The sequence below is a fragment of the Vitis riparia genome, chromosome 8 (genome assembly GCF_004353265.1).
Source record: "Vitis riparia cultivar Riparia Gloire de Montpellier isolate 1030 chromosome 8, EGFV_Vit.rip_1.0, whole genome shotgun sequence".
In the NCBI taxonomy this organism is placed as follows: domain Eukaryota; kingdom Viridiplantae; phylum Streptophyta; class Magnoliopsida; order Vitales; family Vitaceae; genus Vitis; species Vitis riparia.
In genome coordinates this window covers 5455534-5471724 of record NC_048438.1, presented here as the reverse complement: position 1 = coordinate 5471724, position 16191 = coordinate 5455534, and the positions used below count along the sequence as shown (strand labels likewise).

The 16191-nt window shown below is 30.4% G+C and overlaps 1 protein-coding gene across 1 annotated transcript; it reads left to right on the top strand.

Moving 5' to 3' along the window:
- Positions 1-4003: 4003 nt before the first annotated feature.
- Positions 4004-8786, top strand: LOC117920509. The gene is made up of 4 exons (XM_034838088.1): positions 4004-4666; positions 5749-5904; positions 6042-6719; positions 7318-8786. The coding sequence occupies exons 1-4, from the start codon at positions 4334-4336 to the stop codon at positions 8467-8469; spliced, it is 2319 nt and encodes a 772-aa protein (XP_034693979.1). The 5' UTR covers positions 4004-4333; the 3' UTR covers positions 8470-8786.
- Positions 8787-16191: the final 7405 nt, after the last annotated feature.

Below are 16191 nucleotides of genomic sequence, written 5' to 3'. Positions count from 1 at the left end.
CAAAATTAAAAAGAGTGAAGAAGTTGAAAGGAAGGGCAAGCTGTAAAGCCATGCTGTCCCCATTATGATATGTGAAATGTGGAATGTGGAATGCATAGACAGGGAAATGAAATATGTCATCTGCGTTCACAAAAAGAAATGGGAAAAGAAAGTGATCCCACCCCTCCCTTTTAAGCAATAAACTACTCCATAAATCTACAGCATGTGGTGTAGATTGAGTCAAAGCTCCCATCACTTGCATTTCAAGCACCCACCTTTGCCTCTCCCATTTCTATAGTTGACTTCATTCTATATGCCTTTTTTTTTTTTTTTTTTTTTTTAACTTTCAAATACATCTTTGCTATGTTTGGTGGAGGGAAATGTGATGAAAGAAAAATAGAAATAATATTTAAAAAAAATTATTTTAATTATTTTATATAAAAATTGAATATTTAAAAATGTATAAGTTTCTTAATTAATTTTAATAATATTTTTATCATTTTTGCATTTTTTTTTTAATCAAATCAAACATGCAAAAATTATTCTCATTGACATTTTTTTTCCTAACACTTTCCTAAAACAAAACAGAGCAATTTAATAAATTTTTCGCTCAAAATAGCCTTTTTAAATTCTTTTATGAAAATAGTTTTATTTTCTAAACAAATTTAAAATGTTCTGAAAAGTTGACATAGTAATATTAGGGTCAAGTGTTAAAAGAAAGTTCGACTATACTACCATCATTATTAAGAGAAGTTTATTATAGGTATACTGTGAAACCAGGTTTTATTAATCTCGGTTTTAATGATAACAAAACAAGATTTATAACTAATAATTATATTTCAAGTGTGATTAGACAAAACGATTTCCAAAGTGACAATCGCAAAGACAAATCAAATCAAGAAGAAATCATGAAGAAATGTCTAATTAGGAATTTGAAATATTTTTAACCTATTTTTAATGTTTATAAATATGTTTTAAATTTTTTTATTTGGTGCTTTATTTTTAATCATTCTTCTATTTTATAATTTAAAAAAAAAAACTCTAAGAAAACAAATTAAAACAATTATTTTTTTTTCTTAAAATACCATGTTTTCTATTTCTAAAAATAAAAAATAGAAAACAGAAAATAATTTTCATCACAACATATTTTCTTATTTGTTTGTTCAGAAGAATAGAAAATTATTCTAAAAAATAGTTACCAAATATGATCTTAATTTTTGCTACTAGTAATAAAAGTAAACTAAACAATAGAATCTTATGTTCTAAAATTACATTTAAAAATATTTTTATATATAATAATTTTAATTAATTAAAAAATTACATGCCATCATATTATGAAGAAAGTATGAGTCTTGTAATTTTTTTAAAATGCTATTAAATCACTTTAGGAAAGTGAAATGTAAGACCAACTTTTTAAAGTTTTATTCAAATTTTCTCAAAGATTGAGTGTGACCACTAAATTTAAAAAAATTTTATATGACATTTTTGTGTTGAAAGGCTTTTAAGCATACCACCTCATTTCATCTCTCAATCAAATATAAGGTAATGATGATATTTTTTAAAAAAGTTGTAAATAAAATTTTAAATTATATATTATTAAGGTTTCATCTTGATATGGAAAAGATATCATCAAATCGTATCATGTATATACATGTTTATATCTAATTTGAATTCTATTCGTTTGTATACTTTAATCCCATTTATTTTATACTTCATTCATAAATTTAAATTTCATCAAACTTTAGGGTATGTTTGGATCTTAGAAAATTTAAAAGAAAATGCGAGATAAAGAAAATAGAGAGAAAAAGTAAAAGGAAAGAAAAAATGGAGAAAAAAAAGTTTTAAAGTGTATAAATTATTTTTATATACTTCTTCAAACTCATTTAACTTATTTTTCTCAATTACATAAAAATTAAATAATTTTAAAATAAATAAAATTTTAACTAATTTTAATTATATTCATTTTTTTTAATAATAAAATCAAATATAAGAAAACTATTTTTTCTTTCAATATTTTTTTCTTTCCTTTGTATTTTTTTGAAACCAAAGATAGTTTTTAGAATATGTCAATATTTTTATTCAAAATTTTAATTAAAAAAATTCTTGTAGTGGTAGTCATTTATATTATGGGTTTGACTGATATACAACCACTCATGAAATAATTTATTGCTCACGTATGGTGGTAAGATGGTAATAGCTCAAGAATCTAAAGTACAAAACCAACAATTTTTCAATTCATGAAATTATAGATTTTTTTTACTATTAATTTTCCATCAAAGAAATTACAATTATAATTTTTAAAATTTTTATTCATACAATTAATTATAATGAAAAATTGAAAAAAAAAAATCATTTTTCAAGGATTATTTTATTAAATATCTTCAAATAAGTTTATTCATTATTCAATATCCCTAAATAACAATATATCCAATTTTGATGGGGGCATCTCAAATTTTATGTGTTTTTGAACTTGTATGATAATAATGATTTTAGGAAATAGTTTGAATTTAAAAAATGTTTTAAAAAAAATTAGGTGTATGAAAAATCAATCATTTATGGTGTTGAAAAATTGCTTATAGTGTTTTTTGGAAACATATTTTAAAGATAATTATCCTAAAAATGTTTTTTTTAAAAATACTTAAATTAAAAATATTTTGAGTAAAAATACTATCAGCGCTACTTGAGTCTTAACTACAGAATAATTTCTCAAAATGAATCTTCCATATGCGTAATAAAATTAACATTTTATTAATCCATAAAATTAATTTCAAGCCAAATATGTATTCCATAGTTTTATACTATTTTTTAATACCACCCATTTATGATTCAATGTATAAAAATAAAAAATTAATTGAATAGAAAACGAACTTCCTAGTTTTGTTAGTGTCATATTAATGTTTTTATTTAAAAATCTTAATGAAATAATTGTCATAGGTAAAAATATAGTAATAGCAAGAACAAATCACCTAACATGGAAATGGCAAAAAGAATATTTCCAAAAAAATGAATTGTTTCTTTTTTTTTTTAATCTTAAAAATTAGAAATAACGCTCATTTCCTTTTTTTTATTTATGAGAGAATTATGTTTTGGGGGTAGATGGACCCCCAAATTAACAAAAGATTCATATAACTCTTCAAATTGAGTTGAAGGATATGAAATAGTAACGGACAAATATACCATTTAAGAACACATATAAAATATTTTATAAAATTAAGTTAAATAATTTTTTTTAATATTTTTTTTCAAAAATACTAAATTAAATAAAAGTAGTTTTCAAAAATATTAAATTAAATAATTTTTTTTCAAAAATATCAAATTAAAATTTTTTTTCAAAAATATTAAATTAAATTAAAGTATTTAAAAAAATATTAAATTAAATATTTTTTTAAATATTAAATTAAATAAATTTATTTTTAAAAAATATTAATTACATAAAAGTATTTTTTTTAAATATTAAATTAAATAAAAATATTAAATTAAATAAAAGTATTTTTCAAAAATATTAATTTTTTTTTCTCAAAATCAACAAAGGACATTTTTGAAAATACTGAAGGATGATATCCTTTAACTCAATTTTCATACTTTCATTGGGTCTTGGGCTCAATTTGAAGAGTTACATGGACCTTTTGTTAATTTGGGGGCCCATCTACCCCCAAAACATAATTATCCCATTTATTTATTCAAATGCAATTAACAAATATGTGTATTAGTTAATTTGGAGAATATTTATGGAAAACAAAAAATGCCAACTTTTTATGTCATTGAAGAAACTCTCTTTTCCAATTGAATGAAATCATTTTCCTGATTTTCCCTGATTTTCCCATATCAAATCCAATAATTTTTCAGTATATGGATATGTATATGGTTTTTTTTGCGGATAAATAGTGGACATGGGGCGGAGACTGGGAAGTGAAACGGACGGAAGTCAACTACCTCGTTAATACGGCGTTACTATCGGGTACGTTAACCCAACCAAAGGGTTAAAACTTACCAAACCAAATCAAATCATTTCATTTTCCTCTTCCTTTCTTTTGCTCTCTACATTTTATATACCAAAACCAAAGCCCAAATAACCAACGCCACTGCGCATTTTCTTTCTCGCTTTTTCTCTCAAATCTGGTTGAAAAATCTCAGGGTTTTGTGCAACAGACATTGAATCTCGGCGTCAACAGCTTGGTCATCCGAGGTTCTCCAGAGATCCGATTTTACTTATTTGTTACCTAATCGCAACCTTCGGAGATTTTGGAGGATCTTCCGTCATTTTTTTCCCAAGAGATTTCTTCTGACGCATGTAATTTCAGTTTCGGAGTTGGGTTTCAGGAATTTCTGGGTGTTTTTCCTTCTGGGTTGAGAAATGGTGGTGAAGATGATGCGTTGGCGGCCATGGCCGCCGCTGATTCCGAGGAAGTATGAGGTGAAGCTGGTGGTGAGGAGAATGGAGGGATGGGGGTGCGCGGCGGAGGAGGGCGCCGAGGGGCGGAGAGTGGTGGTGGAGATCAGGTGGAAGGGGCCCAAGATCTCGCTGAGTTCGCTGAGACGGACGGTGAAGAGGAACTTCACGAAGGAGGAGGACGTGGGCCAAGACGGCGTCGTTCTTTGGGATGAGGAGTTTCAGAGCGTCTGTAATCTCTCAGCTTACAAGGATAATGTTTTCCATCCTTGGGAGATCGCTTTTACAGTCCTAAACGTGAGTCTCTCTCTTTAAAATTCCTCTATTTTCTTTTCTCTTGAAATTTCATGAAATCTTTTGAGTTGTAAGGGTTTTCTTTCTTTCTTTTTCTTTTTCTATTTTTGGGGGGCTTTTTTTTGATGGAGTTTCATTCGAAAACTTCCACAGTGTTGGGTTGGATGGGTAGCCTTCAATTCTGTGACCAATTTTGTGGAACTATTTTTGTTTGACATTTTGTGTGGTAAAATGTGTCTGGGTTTCATGGTATTATTCTTGTAGAATATGCACCTGAAAATTATTTTTATTTATTTTTTTCATATTTTATGTCTCTGATTTGTCATATATTTTCATACATAGGATTTTTATGAATCTATCAAAAAAAATACATGGGATTTTTATGATTTTTTTGTTCTTATTTTGATAAGAAAAAAATTTGCATCATGGATGATGAGATGAAGCACTTGAAGGTTATGGTCTATTTTTCTATTAATTAATACATACACATTTACGGATGTGGATTTGATAGATAGGATTTGGTGTGTGATTTCTGCAATTGACTTGGTAAAAGGGTTCACACTATTGTGTGGTTTTGATGGTGATAAGACTCATCCGTGTGGTTTGTAATATGAATTGACTGTTGGGGTTTCAGTTAGGTATTTCAGCATCATGAACTCATAATCTTCTTAAAGTATGTCTAAAACTAGTATTTTATTCATTTATTGGTGTCTTTATTTTTCCATATAGCTAGATATTATTTGTGGAACTTATTTGGTGCCTGCTATGGGTGTTTTTTCACAATTTTTGAGCCTGAAAACTAATGGGGAGCATTTGATCACCGCATCATGTGGGGTTTTATGTTAACCTTGGAACTTTCCCTATAATTTGATATGCTTATCACTTGTTTTATTAATGCAAGAGATAAGGAGAGATTTTGCTTGATGATTTTTCTTCTTTTAGGATGATCCATGTGTTTTTCCGTAAGAATGATGATTTGTCGGCTTTTCATTGGTTTGGGGTTCAGTTTTGGTATTCCTGGTTTTGAGGAAAGAACTTTTATTGGCTTGTTCTAAGAGGACCTAATTTCATATTGTTTTATCCAGGGATCGCATCAAGGGCCGAAAAACAAGGTCCCTGTTGTTGGAACAGCATCTTTGAATATTGCAGAATTTGCTTCTGCAGCTGAAGAGAAAGAGTTTGAATTGAATATCCCTCTTACACTCCCAGGAGGTGCTGCTGAGCCTCATCCACTACTTTGTGTATGTATCTTTAAAATTGTTTTTAAATTTGAATGTCCATTTGCAGTTTGCAGCACACTTTGACTTGTGTGTGTTTATATATTTCTGTTAGAGTAAACTTGACTATACTTGTCTGACCTGAAGTTTTACCCTTACAGATATCTCTCAGCTTATTGGAATTGAGAACTGCACAAGAGCCGACTGACTCAGTTCAGAGAGCAATAGTGCCTGTGCCATCATCCCCCCGTCCTGGAGAAACTGCCTCCACAGAGAAAGATGAGCTTTCTGCAATTAAAGCAGGCCTTAGAAAAGTAAAGATTTTTACCGAGTATGTCTCAACCAGAAGAGCAAAAAAGGCATGCCGTGAGGAAGAGGGCAGTGAGGGAAGGTGCTCTGCCAGGAGTGAGGATGGTGATTATACCTACCCGTTTGACTCAGATTCCCTTGATGATTTTGAGGAAGGAGAGACAGATGAAGGTAAGGAGGATTCCAGTGTTAGGAAGTCATTCAGTTATGGAACGTTGGCCTATGCTAACTGTGCTGGAGGATCATTTTACTCAAATACGAGGATCAATGGTGGAGATGAGGACTGGGTTTACTATAGCAACCGCAAATCGGATGTTGGATGCTCACAGATTGATGATTCAAATGCAGCAGTATCTGAACTGCAAAGTTCAAAGCGTAGCATCCTATCATGGAGGAAGAGGAAGCTGAGCTTCAGATCTCCTAAAGCCAGAGGGGAGCCCCTGTTAAAGAAAGCCTACGGAGAAGATGGTGGGGATGACATTGATTTTGATCGTCGGCAGCTCAGCTCTGATGAATCTCTTCCATTTGGGGTAAGAACCTATTCTTTCCTGCTTTCTTTTCTATAGTTCTGCCATGTTGTTATGTCACATTAATTGATTTTCCTTTATCAATGTTTTTGAAGTGAATTCCTCTTTATTATATTTGAAAGATTTTACCAAGCATTGTCATAAATCATGGTAAAGATGCCTTTGATACATGTAAAGATGCCTTATATCAAATATTAAGTGGCTCTCCTGGTAGGATTTCCTATTTCAAGTTTGCCAGTTGACTTGGTCTGATGTAAGAGGCAATGGGAATCCTTTATTTCTCTAGCAACCCTGAGCCTTTTGATCCTGGAAACATATGCCATAGTTTAGTCTTTTGTTACACACACTGTAGAATGGGGCAACTGACCTTGACAGAAACCAGCTTTGCAACCAATTTCTGATGCAAAATTTGCCCTATTTTTTATCGGAAAATTTTACACCATTTCTGAAATTCAGTACACATTCATTGCAGATATTCCACTTAAATGTGTCAAAAGAGATGAAATCTGGATATCACCATTTTGTTTTGTTCCTTTGAACTTATATAGTAAATGAAAGTAAATTGAGTTCTAAAAACAAATTATTTCAACCCTTTTGGCAGTGGCATAAAACAGATGAAGACTCATCTGCTAATCGATCATCAGTTTCTGAATTTGGGGATGACAATTTTGCCATTGGCAATTGGGAACAAAAAGAAGTTGTAAGCCGTGATGGACACATGAAGGTTCAGACACAAGTTTTCTTTGCTTCTATTGATCAAAGGAGTGAGCGGGCAGCAGGTGAGAGTGCATGTACAGCTCTTGTTGCTGTAATTGCTAATTGGTTCCAAACCAACCGGGATATCATGCCCATTAAGTCTCAGTTTGACAGTTTGATTAGAGAAGGCTCATTAGAATGGAGGAATCTCTGTGACAATGAAACCTATAGGGAAGGGTTTCCTGACAAGCACTTTGACCTTGATACTGTCCTTGAAGCCAAAATCCGACCTCTCTCTGTGGTTCCTGGGAAGTCCTTTATCGGTTTTTTCCATCCAGATGGAATGGATGAGGGGAGATTTGACTTTTTGCAAGGTGCCATGTCCTTTGATAGTATTTGGGATGAGATTAGTCATGCTGGGTCAGAATCTCCTAGCAACAGTGGCCCTCAGGTTTATATTGTGAGTTGGAATGACCATTTTTTTGTCCTCATAGTTGAACCGGAAGCTTACTACATCATTGACACATTGGGGGAGAGGCTCTACGAGGGATGCGACCAAGCCTATATCTTGAAGTTTGACAGGGATACGAAACTCTACAAGCTGTCAAGTGTCACACAACCATCGGATGAAAAACCTGGTGGGGATCAGCAGATGGTGACAGCAGCAATTGAACCCAAGAACCGGCCTGCCCAGCAAGTGAATCCTCAGGAGAGTTCTGTGGCAGGGCCTGTAGTAACCAAACCTGAAGAATCAACTGCTGATGAAGAGGAAGCTGAAGTTGTATGCCAAGGGAAGGAATCTTGCAAAGAGTACATCAAGAACTTCTTGGCTGCAATCCCAATAAGGGAGTTGCAGGCAGATATAAAGAAAGGCCTAATGGCGTCAATGCCTCTTCATCTTCATCGTCGCCTACAGATTGAGTTCCATTACACCCAGCTTCTGCAACCAGCACAACCGGAAACTGAAGACAACCAGCTTCTACAACCTGCACAACTGGTAACTGAAGTGACCCCAGATACTTCACAAATAGTTGAAGTTGCAATAGCAGAGACTTGACAGTAAATTGTAGGATGTGTGATTATTCTAACGTGTCTTTTTATTTTCCTTATTAAGTGTCTTTGATGATGTCAATGGGTTTGGAAAGAAGATCCCATTTGAGCTTTTTGAGTGGTTTGTGAGAGATGGGGGGAGGGGTTGTGTTGTTCTGTGTTGGGCAGGAAATGAAACCGTCTTTTTATTATTCCATCATTCCATGGTTGGAGCTTGTATTTGTGTCTTTTTCGCCGTATGCCTGTCTTTGTATGGCACCCCCTACTATGTAATCCCTCTTTCCTAAACTGAATTACAATTCTTCTAACTTTCCTATTTGTTCAGCTCTTCTTGGAATTCTCAAAAGACCATTCCCCTTTTGAGGGTTCTTAACTTTTGCAGACTAGCAAACTAGGGCAAGTCCAACTGTTGTGCTGCTACTTTCTAATTGCAAGTTCCCATATAATATGCTGATGGCTTTTAATCTGCCTGGCCCATAGATATTTCAAACATACACAGAATCTGAATGGCCTGTATACAGGATTCTGGCACTATGATTATGATTATTATTATCGCCAAGATGGAAACCAGATATTCCTTTCCAATGTGGGTGAAGCCTGCTGTAAGCTGGAAAGTTAACCTTTTCAAGGGACATGAAAAGGTGAAGTTGCTGGATCTATGGGTCCTTTTTATTGGAAGAAAAATTCAAAACAAAAGTTTCCTTTGTTTGATTTGATTCCCCCCTCTATGCTTCTTCTCCCCACCATTACCATTTGGCAGGCACCCGCTCATTTAAAAAGGTTTTCTATCTTAATTGTGTATATTCCCTTTTGCTTAGCCACAGAGGCTACCATCATGCTCTGCATTTTATATGTTCCTATCCCACTTGGCCTGCTATATGCCCTTACTTTCCCTTTTTTTGACCTACCATATTTCAATCCCAATTTCTTGTTGGAATGATTCTGCACTCTAGGTTTTTCACCAGAAAAGTAACAACAGTAAATTTTTTAAATTAGTATTATTTTCGTCTATTTAAAAATAATTTGAAATACATACACTTTTTAACAAGTGATCCAATTATTCCTAAAAATGTCATTTTATTTGTCATATCATTCAAATTAATTGACAACTAGATTCCTTTAATGTTTCCGATATTTCATTATTATTATTATTATTATTATTATTATTTTATTTTATTATTTAAGATTTTTTTTCTTCTAAAAACAAACATCTCGTAGGATTCTTATTTAAGTTTTCTAAAAGTTTAGGAAATATTGTGCATAAAAAATCCATTTAAATAGGATTAATATTTTTTTTATTTCCTAAAATTTTAAAAGAAAATATTGTAAAAAAAAAAATCCTATTTAATCATAATTACTAATTCAAAAAGTAATAAGGTTTATTAAATAATAAGTAATAAATTTAATAATATATAATTATTTTAATCATGATTAATTTATTTAATATAAAATAATTATTTATTGATTTATTTTTATACTACATATCAAAATACAACCATATTGTAAAACATTTTATAAATGAAAAACTCTCATAACAAATTTTATTCTCTATTATATTAAACAATTATTAATATTATATAATAAATACAAATTTATTATTGATTTATTTAGTATCAAGAATATGAATTTATTTTTAACTTATTAATACTAGAAAAAACTTTTTTTTTTCAAATTCTTACTTTATAATGTTTTTAGAGAAAAAAAAATCTCAAATGATAAAATAATAAATAAAATAATAATAATAATAATAATAAAATATTTAAAAGGAAGAAAAACATCTACCTCTAAAGTCTAGTTGTCGATTGATTCGGATCACAGGACAAATAAAAGAGTATTTTTAGAATAATTGGACGACTTATTAAAAAGTGTGTAATGTATTACAAATTATTTTTAAATAGATAAAGATAATATTAAATTAAAATATTTAAGTTTCTTTTTTCGTATATTTTCATATTAGTGAATTAAATCCCATTTTTTTGATTTACACCTCTTCATTCCAATGGGATGATTAATTAATGGAATAGGTGCACTGTATGATGAAAGGATCATTTTTGTTTATTGGGTCATTAGGCAGAAGATGGACTTTTCATAGAATCAATCAATTTTATGGTTAGTTGGATAGAACTCTACTGCCTCTAAAGTCTAAACCAAGTCTCCAAAATGGTTGATGAATGCTGGCTCGGCTGAATTGGTAGGGCCTGATGGGGTTAATTTGCTGGCTTGCCCCCCGGCTTTTTCGGTGCCACGTCAGCCATTTTTTTGTTTTGAATTTCAAAATTTTTATAGACCCACGTGACGAATCAGAAAGCCCACAGCACTCCCCAGCCCAGTCCGCTAAGCTTATCATCGACCAAAATGACGCATTTGGGTGTTTTCTACAGCGGACGTGGTTGAAAAAGAAAACTGAAGTGAAGTAAGTGAACCCATGACCTTAAGCCTAAAATAGAATTCCAATGCTACCAAATTGTATATGTTCTTAATATTAATGGCCATGCTATATATGTGCTTACTATTAATGTATATATATTATATATCGTAAATTAGGTAGAATAAAATTATTGTAAATTAATTAATTTTACTAATCATGTCTTTTGTATAATAATTATATAAATTTATAAATAAGATTATTAATATTTTAAAATAAAAAATACTTATATATGCATCATTGTATTCAAAATTAGATAGATGTATATATAATATATTTTCAAATTTTTAATATCATAAATTATAACGTATCAATTTTTTTTTTCAATAAAACAACTTTTATGTGTCTATTGTTATTTTTATATAATTTTTTTCAATATTTTCATAAATTTTGATTAACTTTCACTTTACAAATATTTTGTATTAAAATTTATATTGATATTTCTCAATATATCCATAAAAACTGATATTTTCATCATCATCCAAAATATGGTTTTTAAATAAATTTTCCTTGGATTGAAGAATTGATTTCTTCCATTAACAATTACACTTTCTGTGGAAGTATAATGTAGAAAATTGAGAAACTAAAAAATTAGGAGTATTTGATAAAAGAGTGAACCACCTATTAAAAAAAAAATGATACGTCACATATTCTAATTGATAATATAAATTTTAAACCATTTAAAACTCAAGACTATAAATAAAATCATTGAATTTGTTAAATCAAATTTTCATTGGCCATTTATTATAGAATGGTAAGTAAATTTGAATATTTTTATAAATTTTTAGTTTTTTTTATTCCATATTTATCCTCTTTGTAAATAATTTTTTTTTATTACAAAATAATTTTACACTAAAATACATCTTTTTTAAAATAAATTTTTTATTATTAGTTCCTTCATGCAATATAATTAAAATTCTAAAAAATCTTTAGTTGATTTGAGAATTTTACCAAATCAAATCTTATTCTTAATTGATTTATGTTAAAAATTGAATTTCTTTGAAAATAACATCCTTTCTTTTTAGTTATTTAATATACTAAAATTAAAATTTCAAATAAACTTTAGGTAATGCATCTATTATTGGAAATCCTAAATTGCTCCATTCTCTAGCCTTGGATCTCCTAGGGTGCATGCATCTATTTTAAGCTTATCTAGATCTACATCACTATAGAATAAAGATCTAAAGATAGAAAAGTTCAAACATGCGATCTGAATGTTCCTAAACTGATTTCCATCCAATGAAGACTTTTAAACTGTGGCGGTCGTCGTAGAACTCATTTACCCAACAATCTTTCATCCAATCTCTCCATCCATGGGTCTTGGCAAAAAAGAAGGGTAGGATTGTCTCTCTCTCTCTCTAGGGTTCCTCTCTCTATAGGATTTTAAAACACTCAACTACAAGATTGAAGCCCTAACACCTAAAGAGGTTTATATAGTCTTCCCTATGGGTTTAAGTGACTTAAGCCCAAATTAGGCTTGGGTCACCTAATCTAACCCACTTATGTCCTAATTCGTTAGCACTTATAGGCTCCAATTAATTAATTAGCCCAATCTAGAAAAACTATTCATAAGATTTAGTGCAACCTTACATTTTCATCAAAATGCCCTTATGTACACTTATGATTATATGCCCAAAATTCCCTTAAAGCATGTGTCACTATGAACTAAGAGTTCGAGCGAAAACCATTAGGACTCATAAGAAAATATTGGCTCATTCAAAATCAAATTTTGAGATTGACTTAACACTCCACTAAAGAGAGTCAATTGCACTCCAATATATTATGAAATTACAATGAGCAATGCTTGGGTTCATGACCTACTATCTATTGAATATAGACTCCCTATGAACTGGTGTCCATAATCTAAAAAAGTAGTGTTATTGACCCATCAAGACTACCTCTTCAATATTTGAATTATAGATCTTCCTATTATGTGATCAATTGACATACTCTAACTCTAAGGAGAATATGTCAAAATCCACCATAGGAATTACTATGGCCACATGTTTCATGATTATATGTCCTTTGGATCACCTAAGGGAACACGTTGTCTCAAGCCCATGAGATATCATGGTGCCTCTATTGAAAATATCTATTGCCTCTATTAAGAATACATGTTGCTACCTGCTTCCATCAATAGTGACCCAATCCGTATGGAATATATGACCACTTAACGGTCTTACTCATAGGTCAAAGTCTCTTATTGATTTCAACATAGGTTCAATATCCTCTCAAGATTGAGAGTCCATGCAATATAGTAGTTTGGTGAATCATGACAATCTGATAGCTTTATGTCATAATTCACCGTAGGTCATATCCTATAAATAATCATACATACTAGTGCACTCACCATAGGAGCCTCATCTTGATGACCAAGACAATCCAACTTTTCAATTAGGAGGTAGTGCACTACAATCTCTACTAGATTGTTTAAATCCATGAATTGATCATGAACAACTTATCATATTGCAAGGAACCCATGACTTTGTATCATCTGTGCAACTTCTAATGCACTCAAGTCATGTACAATGTGGGTGATATGAGTTTAATATTCAAATCAAAATCAATACATAAAAGGGATAGCAAAAGGATGGTCAAATCTACCTTTGTTATATAATATCTCGTTTCTAGGGGTTGAATCCCAACATTTGTAAGAACTAATTTGTTATTAGAATTTTTGTTGCAATATTTTATTTTTATTGATTTTCTTATTATATATTATTTTAAAAAATTCCATATTTTGTTATCCAATGTTTGAAGAAAAAATAGAAAAAAAGAAAAAAAAAAGTGGATACAACTTCTTTTAGTAGGTCATCCATGAGGATTTTAAGAGAACAAATATTAAATTTTAACAAATGCACTTTCACAAACCCTTTTTTTTAAAAGAGAAGAAGAGTAAGGACAATATTTTAAAAAAAATTTCATAATATTTTATTTCTTTTTCGTTTTTGTATCTCATTTTCCATGTCATCCAAACATATGAAAATAATCCTTTTAAATATTTTTTTTTTCTCGTTTCTTAGTTTTTCAAGAGCTCAAAATACCTTAAATAGTTTTCATTATAAGAAAAAAATATTATAATGAAGAAAATGAAATAATTAACTATTTTTTTATTACTAACTATTTATGAAATATTTTTAGGATAAAGTTAAATTATGTTTAATTATAAATTTACATATAATTCATTTATTATTTATAATTAAATTATGTTAATTAAGATGAGAAACATAGTAATAAAAAATGGTGGATTTATGATAAGTATAATGAATATTTTTTTTAATTAAAATTGAACTTGTTTTAAAATAAATTCTTTATTATATAAAATAAAATTAGAATTATAAATAAAAAATTATTTAATTAATTTTATTCTTATCATAAAGACTAAAGTTAAGACATAGTATTTAATGAAGGTTTTGATACCCATTATTTTCCTAGCAAGAGGTAGTAACTCACTAAATATACTCATTTTCAAAATAAATGATGGTTAAAAAATAGTCATTGTAGAAAGAGAAGAAATTGAGGGAGAAGAAAATATAATACTAACAAAGAAATTGAATAATGTTTCATTAGTAGTTCTTTCTCTTTTATAGAGAGTCAAAAAGAGATTTATATCAATATGGATAATCATTTACAAGTTCCTATAATATGACAAATTCTTCATATTTTGTAACACTCCCCCTTAAATGATTATAAGATATTACCTCGTTAAAACCTTACTAAGAAAAACTCAATAAGAGAAACCTTAGTGAAGAAAAAAGACTAATGTTCTTTAAATGATTTAACCATTATGACTACCACATTAAAAACCTTGCCAATAAAATCTAGTGGGACAAAACTTGAATGATAAAAAAAGAGTATAATATATCCATATCAATATTCTCCCTCTCATGTAGACAAAATTATGCTTTCTTCTAATAGGATAGGGTCCTTAAAAGTATGACATAATATAACAAATTTGGAATTCATTATTCATTTAATGATATTCCAGTTTGATTTCACTTTCATCTATTCCTATTCTAGACATTATATTTTATGAGCATTCTTGCATTGTACATGACTTGGGTGTAGTAGGAGTTATACAGAAGATTCAAGTCATGAGTTCCTCACAAGTAGATGGTTTGTTCATAGCTAGTTCGAAGACTTAGGCAATCCATTTGAGACTATAGTGCACCATCTCCTAATTGAAGAGATGGTTGGCCTTGGCCATAGGGATGAGGTTCCTATGGTGAGCGTACTAGTGTGTATGATTACACATTGGATAGGTCCTATGGTGAGTCATAATGTAAGACTATCGGTTAGTCATGGCTTCACCAAGTTGCTACATTCTATTGTTTCTTAACCTTGAGAGAATATTAGACTTGTGCCAAAATTAGTAATGACCTTAACCTACGGGTGAGATCCTAAAGTGATTATATATTCTCTATGGATTGAGTTACTATTGATGAAAACTAGTAACACCAAGTATTTTCAATAGAGGAACCAATGTATTTCATAGATTTTGAGACAATGTCTCCTCTTGGGTGATCCTAAGGATGTGTAATCATGAAATCTGTGGTGTCGTAGTAATTCCTTTAGTGGAATTTGACATATGTTCTTTGTAAACTAGAGTGTACCATTTGATCACATAATATGAGGATTTGTAACTCAAGGATGGTAGAAGTAATCTTGATAGGTCAATAGTTTTTACCTTGTTAGATTACGGACAATAGTTCATAGGGAGACTATGTACAATGGATAGTAAGTCACAAAACTTAGCATTTGGTGTCACTTTGTAATATACATAAAGTATTGGAGTGCAGTTGACTCTCTATAGTAGGATGTGAAGTTAACTCCAAAATTGGATTCTAATGGAGCCAATATTATCTTATAAATTCCAATGGTCCCTACTTGAACTTATATTTCTTTACGACATGGTTTATGAGGGTCAGATGAGTTTTAGTTTACTTATGTGCATAAAGGTATTTTGGTAATTATGCAAGGTTACACAGAGACAAGTGAGTGGTATCTTTGGATTGAGCTAATTGATTAATTGGAGCCTAATTAGGCTAATTAATTAATTAGAGCCAATTAGGCTAATTAATCAATCAAGACTCTTTGTGAGCTAGATTAAGTGACACAAGCCCATGAGAAGCTTATAAATACACTTCTTAAGGGTTATGTCTTCAATTTTAGTTTCTTGTCTACTTAGAGAGATAGAACACAAGCCTCTACACTCTGAGAGATCTCCACCATCTTAGTGTCTAGACTCAAGGAGGAGTCATTGAGTGAAAGGCTATTATGTTTATGAGATCTTTTGTAGTTTTA